Below are 7822 nucleotides of genomic sequence, written 5' to 3'. Positions count from 1 at the left end.
CCTGGCTATGTATTGGCTTAGCTCTGGCCGATGTGGCCCCTTGGGGAGTGAACCAGCAGATAAAGAATCTTTGTTTCTCCTTCTCTCTATAAATCTGACTTCCCATTAAAAATAAATATTTTTTTTAAAAAAGAGTCATTTTCATGAATATTTTTACTTTCATTTAAAATATTTATTTATTTGAAAGAGAGAGGGAAAGAGAGAGAGTGCTACCACTCTCTGACTCACTTCCCCAATGCCTGCAATGGTTTTCAGTGTCCAAAGTCAGAAATAAGGAAGTCTTTCACATGGGTAACAGGGGACAATGACTGAGCATCCCAGGGTCTGCATTAGTGGTTAGTGGGTAACTTGAGATAGGAACAGGAGGTTGGCTGGAGCCCACATATTCTTGAACTGGGATGGAGGTGTCCCTGTCATCTAACACCTGCACTTGGCTCCATTTTAAATTGAAAATTCAGATTAGAAATACTTCAATGATTGCATTTCACAGACAAGTGTTAGCTAGCAAATATAATTTAATAATATATTAATTTGATTTCCTACTACATACTGAGGTGGGTGGACTTCATTTGTGCCGTATGCAATTGTTATATCCCAGGCATCAATGATGCCTACATTTAGATCCTGGAAAATGTCCTTTATAGTAAGATATTGAATATAACCATGAAAGTCGCCAAACCTCTCTGCGTCACTGTTCATCTCCCGGGTATTTTCTGTTTTGATGACAACCATGGTGTCTGGGCTTCGCAGAAGAAGACGCTCAACAGCACTGTGGACATTGAGAACCCTTCTGATAAAAATGTCAATGGGGAAAGGTCTGAAATGCTGACCCAGAGAAATCACTATGACAGTATTCTTTTCTCCTCCAATTCTGTCAATGATCCGGGCAATGTATTCAATCTCCTTAACAGAGTAGGTAAGTGATCCAATCAAAGGGTAAGCATGTTTTTGCCACTGGATGTTGATATTCCTTTCCAGGTCCACAGCAAGCTGGTGGCGCAACTTTCCAGACTCATGCAAATCCACTGACTTCAGTGCTGATGGCAGATAATCCCAAAGTGAAAGGAGAATAAAGTTACAACAGGGTAGACCAGTCATAAACATAACACAATTTGGTGCTGAAGTTAAGCTAATCATGCTTTCAGTATAGACTTACACGCAAGATGCGAGATTGCAGGGTCATTACTGATCCAGAACTGAGGGATCAAAAGTGTCATACAAATATAAGAGATAATGTTTTTAGAATACTTTCCAAAAACAAGTATTTATTTCTTTTTATTTTATTTGAAATCCAGAGACAGACAAACAGATCTTGCATCTGTTGCTTCACTCCCTGGAAGGCCACACAGCTGATGACAGGAGCTGGGAATTCTATCTGGGGCCTCCTGTGTAAGTAACAGAGATCCAAGTACTGGAGTAGTCGCCTGCTGCTTCCCAGGATGAGCATTACCAGGAAGCTGGATCAGAACCAGAGCAACCAGGGCTTGAATCAGGCACCCCAATTATGAGATACAGCCAACCCACACAACAGCATGATCACTTTGCGAAACACTTGCCCTTATTTATGCCCATTTGTACAAATATGTAGTATGAAATGCACTGAGTAAATGTCATTGAGATGTATCTGGAGGATGATGTATTTTCTAAGTATTATTTTGTACATGTTATAAACTATAGACTAAACTTATTTGACAAAGTTGCTCAAGTAAAGTGATGTTATTTATGTTTAAAAAGCAAGCGTAAGTATTTTTCCAAATACTTTGTAAATCCACTTAAATCTTAGATTATATGGTCTATATTTTTGTGTTGTCTCTGTATGTGCATGGAATTGAACCAAGCACAAAATCTCTCATAGCAATAGTATAAATCTTTTTATGGTTTACAAGCATTTATTTAGCCCATCACAGTCATTATTTGCATGTAAATAGTTGCTGTAGAAAAAAAGAGCAGAAATCACTTTCCCAGTTTAAACAGTTCTTCAGAGTCCTAAGTAGCACTAAAACTTGAACTTTCCTCCCAATTCTTACAAAAACATGCTATCTGATTATGGCACTTATGAGAATAAATACAGTACGAATAGAATAAAATGAAAGCCTTCTATTTTTCAGTATAGTAATCAATCCCTTATCAGAATGTTAAAATCAGAAGCTTTACAGTCAAGACTTCTGAGGAGAATGTGTAGCAAAGGACTAGTGCTTGACACCATGTTCCATCTAAGAGGTAGAGGGCTACATTCAACGTCTGAATCCAAGGAGGCTCGAAAGTAGACGTTGGGGACATTGGGGAGGAAAATGGGAGAAACATCTTCTTCATTCTTTAACTATCTTCCACTTTCTTTTCCACAGAGTATACAATTTAACTTTTTTTTAATTAATTTTTTTTTTTTTACAAAGTCAGATCTACAGAGAGGAGGAGAGATAGAGAGGAATATCTTTCGTCCAATGATTCACTCCCCAAGTGAGCGCAACGGCTGGTGCTGTGCCGATCCAAAGCCGGGAACCTGGAACCTCTTCCTCCAGGTCTCCCACGTGGGTGCAGTGTCCCAAAGCTTTGGGCCGTCCTCGACTGCTTTCCCAGGCCACAAGCAGGGAGCTGGATGGGAAGTGGAGCTGCCGGGATTAGAACCGGTGCCCATATGGGATCTCGGTGCATTCAAGGCGAGGACTTTAGCCGCTAGGCCACGCCGCCAGGCCCACAATTTAACTTTTGACAATTTGTATAGCAGCTGCTTTCTGGCCACAACTAGAAGATAAACTGAAGAGGGTACTCAATAACCAGTACTTTATACAACCCCCAAGACTCACGATTATAGAATGCAATGTTAAAGATTTCACCACATCCTTAATTTTATGAAGGAATAAATTGAACTCTTGAGAAGTTCAATAATTTATGAGAGGTCACAATCTAAAGCTGCCTGTCTGCTGCTTTTAACTTTGAGACAAAACCTTACTGAATTTTCCCTTTTTACGGGGAAGGTCATTTTCCTTTCTAAATTTGAGATTACAAGGGTGGCCTCATATCAGGAAGGGGCAGAATGGATCCACAGCCATTGCATTGCTCTCTATAGAAGAGCCAGGGCCCAGGAATGTTAGAGATAGTGATGGCTTTTTGGGTAAAATAGCTAAGTTTGACTGGTGGATTTTGAATGATTACTAGTGTACACATGATTCAGGGAAAGAGCAGATAATCTAGGGTTATAAAATAAACTTGGCAATAATTAACTCTAAAATTAACTTGGCAATAATCAGAACAGCTTTGCTTTCTGAGGCACTTTCCATATGCCAATGAGTCTCACAATGTATTAACTGCTTTATGTCCATTACCTTACTCAATCTCCTAAGCAAGCTTGAGGTACTACTTATTATTATTCCTGGCTGATGAGGAAGTGAGACAGAGAAAGCAAACAACATGCACAAGGTCATTGTTTTAAGTGGCTCAGTCTAGGTCTATCAGACCCCAAAGTCCAAGCTTAATCATTATACTCACCTGATGCAAAGCCATTGCCTTTCTCCTACCAGGTACCCTCTCAGGTAAGGATAATACTGAAGCTAGCTTACAGCAGAGAACTTCACATTTTAGCAAGCGACATTCTAAATTGTACTCTAAACAGTGTAGTATATGTGGCCTCGTTTTACCAAGTGAGTACCCTTTCCTCTCTGTTGACAAATTTGAAGGCAGAGCCAGCAGAGTATCATCCTGATCAATTAAAAGCTCCAACATACCATCAGCAAAAATTTACATCATTATGGAATTAATTGACATAGTATTGAGTAACCAATATGTTAAAAATAAATGTGAGTTCTTAACCACCTTCTGTGACCACCTCATTGACATTTGAATTTTAGTTTATACACAACATATAACATAACATACATAACATAACATGTTATACATAACATCATATCATCTTAATTTAAGGCAAACATGTGGTATCTAACCTTTTGGGATTGGCTCATTTCCCTTAGCATTATGGTTTCCAGTTTGGCCCAATTGGCCACAAAGAACTGCATTTTGTTTTTTTAATAGCTGAGTAGTATTCCATGGAGTAGATGAACCATAGCTTTATTATCCAGTCCTCTGCTGATGGGCATTTTGGTTGCTTCCATGTTTTGCAATTACTGATTGTGCTGCTATGAACATAGGAGTGCATGTTTGTTTCTCATGAAACAGGTGTTTTGGATATATTCCTAGGAGTGCTATTGCTGGATCATACGGTATGTTGAATTTGAGTTGTTTGAATATTCTCCATACTGATTTCCATAGAGGCTGTACCAACCTGTAGCCCCACCAGCAGTGGAGTAGGGTTCCCTTTTCCCTGCAACCTCACCTCTGTTGACAAATGTGGAAACTGAGGGACAGAATGGATTTCTCACCAGTATAAAATAACTCAGGCCATCTCAACTAGAACTCAAGCATTAATCACTGTTCCAACCCCAGAGGACACCCAATTTACTATATTACATTACCTTTACCTCCATCAATATTTTCTGAGCATGCTGAAGCATATATTCTGCAAGAAAATAATTTTTTATTTATAATAACTTTTTAATAATATCTTTTTCTAAGCTGAATCTCTTCCATCAGATTAATATATTCTTTTAGAGGAAAGATAACAACATATGGTTAAAGATGTTACTATGTTTTGATTTAGAAATATGAAATTCAGAAGGCAGGCCCCATATTCCCGTCTCCCTTTGAAATGATAAAGAAGTTTCTGAAAAGCATAGGAATAGTAAGATAGGATGGAGGCATACTGTGCATGTTGGTTTGGAAGTATTCCATCCACTGGCGGATCGTGGAATCTCCCATTAGATGAATGAATTTTCCTCTCAGGCACTCCTTCATTTCAACAGGAGCTAGACTGCAGGAGGCGGGTTTCCACATGCCCTTCCAGACATGCCCACTGGGGATTGCAGATGTCATTCCAAACTTGCATTTTTTCCCCACTGGTGCTGTTCCCTCTGCCAAAGAGTCAGTGAAACATGAGATCATCCATCAGTGATAATAAGAGCCTTATAGCTTTCCTCTTCACAGAGGAGGAGAGAGCTGGTAGTGAGGGAAGAGAACTGCTGAAGGGTCTCAAAATGCTTCAGCTGCTTCTCAGCAGGACTTTTCCCCGATGTGAATGTCTACATGCTATCCACTAAAAGACATGTTTTCTCCATTTAAAAATCCTTCTGGGTAAAACTTAAATATTTGTTAAACCTCTTACAAAAGTAAAATCATCAGTTCTTGCATCGTAATGAAAGCTCCATGATCTTATAATTTAGCCTACCTCACCGGCATATTTGTCATACTCTGTCAGTGTATTCAGTGTCACCTTCAAAGTATCAATTGTTTGAGTTAAATGTAGAATTATATCAAATAATAAACTAGTTTGGCTTGGGAATTGACCAATCAAAATGAGTAGCAGGTATAGGCTGGAAAGAGGTTTTTGATAAGCCAGGTATTAGCCCTTCACTCACTGGTTTATGAAGAGTCTAGAATCCGAGGGTCTGAGGTGACTAGGATGGTCAAGAGCCTCTGGTGGCTGAGGGCAGTGATTAGTCATGAACCAAAGGAAGATACCAAACATTCTCAAAATAGGGGCCGCTTCCATGTGTCTGAGGTGAAAACTACCATTTCTGTGTCCAGGTACATATTTACACTTGCGCATAGGCAGGTTTACTGGGAAGATTTTAATGCTAAACTCATGGAGACACAAAAGCTTTTACTTTAAACCATTTTGGGTAGTGATTTTCTAAGCTGTTTTGAGTAAAAAACGAGAAGTTAACAAATGTAAATGTGGAACTTTATGTATTTTGAAACTCTTTGGTGAGAAAAGCCAACAGGATAGAGCTGAAATGAGCTGCCTCCTTAAAAAACAGGCTGGAAACCTCTAGACAGTGACTCAGGCTAGCAATGATGTGAGAAGTGGTGATGGTGGTGATGTGGAGAAGGGGAATTTGGAGAAGCAAACAACTCGGTGTAGGACTAGAAGAGAGTTTTGGTGTTTGAAGACTAACATACAGGATAGGCAGGTAATCTGATCAGTTGATTGATGAAGAAAGAAACTAAAACAGGTGTATGAAGTCCAAGTGACTCCATTCTTTCATCCACTTAGTACCTGTTATCTTGGCTGCCTTAGGCATCCAGATGAGCAATGTGAATATAAGATGAGAATAGTGAGCTTGTCCAGTGAGAAGAGGACACATTCCAGGTGAGTCCAGTACTAAATACCACCCACCAAACACAGAAGCACTTACTGTTGCAATTGGAGACACTGATCATATTGAAGTTTTTCAAAATCTCTACACCTACATTTGACCTTAAAAGATAAAAAGGGTAATTAATCTGAAAGTGAGTCCAAACCAAAAAGCATTTGAGAAGTGACTGATTAGTGCTTCAGTTATTTCTCCATGGTAAGTTGAGTACTATGCCAATAGTTATAGGTCATTCGGTGTTTTCACTTATTTGCTTATTACTCTGTAGAATACAGTAACTAAGAAAGTATGTAAGATGATTTTTTAAATTTGCAAAGTGTATTAAAGTGACAGGTCCAGCATGGTAGCCCAGTGGCTAAACCCTTTCCTCGCAAGATACCTATTTCTTATTCCCTTTTACTTTTTATTCTATCTATGTATTATTTTATCTCATTGATAGAGGTTAAATATCCTGCAAGTTGGGGCACTTCAGGAGAGGGCACACTGTCCCAAATAAAGTAACAGATTCTTTCTCAAGTGACTCTTGTTAAAGAATCACCAAATCCATACTCTCAACAGACTTTAATTTAGATTGACATACAGACCAAATCACAACATACGCCCAGGTATTCTTCAAGAAACAATGATTTACCTTACAAAGAGGCTCTGTTCTTGATTGCTAAGGTAAGATGCTTTTGTATTCTTGGAATGCATGTGAGTGAGTGCAGCACAGGGCATGTGTGGGGGCTTCAGGCAGTAAAAGGCTTCTTGTTCTTGAGCATCCAGGTATTGGCATAACTCGGCACTTGAATTTAAAACCAGCGCACAATCAGTATTGACCTTGGAGTTGCCACTGGAAAACTGACCTGTGAAGATCACTCTGTCATAACCTTGGTTCCTTGCCCGCCACAGAGCTGCTGCCCCTTCACTGGGGTGGATGAGCAGCACAGAGAGAGAGACCCGGCCCTCCCAGAACAGAGTGAAGCTGACAAGGTAGGTGCCATTGTTGAAGTCGGTCACCTTTCCTGAAGCTCCTGCCTTCAGGGCTGGGGAGGACATCCTGGCCCTCAGGAAATCCCCACCGTACTCCTTCCTGTGACCCAAGTGGTCTCTCATCTCCAGCAGGATGTGCAGCTGGTCCCCTGTGCAGTATGAGTCTTGAGGGTTGAGGATGGTGGCTGTGCTTTGTGTGGCACTAGTTGTAGCATTTATGTGTGTGAAAGGCCTGGGTGGGATCAGCTGGTTTAGTTTTTCCATAGTTTGTTTTATTTTCAGATCCATCTCTGCTGTTGAAACCAGTGAACATTGTGGTGATTCGGAGTGTGAAGATTTTTTGATGAAACTCCAGTTTTGGAAAGAGAGTGGCAACTCAAGTGCAGTCCATATCTGAAATGATAACAGAGAACAGAGTGAATGGACCCGATTTATTGGAGTAACTTTTGGTGGATTACCCAACTTCTGTCTCTCACAGAATCATAACAGCTGCAAAAATTAAATGATACTGAAATTTGAAGTTGATGTATGTATCACAGAATAAAGGCTTTTCTTTAGAAATACCTCTTCTTGATAGCCAATCTTTTTGGAAGAGCCATTGAGTCCTAAAGAGTCCTATGACCTTATTTCTTACAATGGTGGAGTCA

The 7822-nt window shown here is 39.9% G+C and overlaps 1 protein-coding gene across 3 annotated transcripts in view; it reads right to left on the bottom strand.

Annotated features, from left to right (window-relative positions):
* Positions 1 to 255: 255 nt before the first annotated feature.
* The window catches only part of NXPE4 (neurexophilin and PC-esterase domain family member 4), a 28156-nt gene continuing 20589 nt past the window's right edge, over positions 256 to 7822 (bottom strand). For all 3 annotated transcript variants that reach the window (XM_058663886.1, XM_058663884.1, XM_058663885.1), the window contains 4 exons: positions 6835 to 7568; positions 6246 to 6307; positions 4755 to 4961; positions 256 to 1037 (listed from right to left, as the gene is read on the bottom strand). In XM_058663886.1, coding sequence (XP_058519869.1) covers positions 502 to 1037; positions 4755 to 4961; positions 6246 to 6307; positions 6835 to 7568 — 1539 coding nt within the window. In that variant the 3' untranslated portion in view covers positions 256 to 501. The remainder of the gene's footprint in view (positions 1038 to 4754; positions 4962 to 6245; positions 6308 to 6834; positions 7569 to 7822) is intronic.

This window comes from Ochotona princeps, chromosome 4, assembly GCF_030435755.1.
Source record: "Ochotona princeps isolate mOchPri1 chromosome 4, mOchPri1.hap1, whole genome shotgun sequence".
Classification (NCBI taxonomy): Eukaryota; Metazoa; Chordata; class Mammalia; order Lagomorpha; family Ochotonidae; genus Ochotona; species Ochotona princeps.
This window is presented reverse-complemented; position numbering and strand designations above follow the sequence as displayed.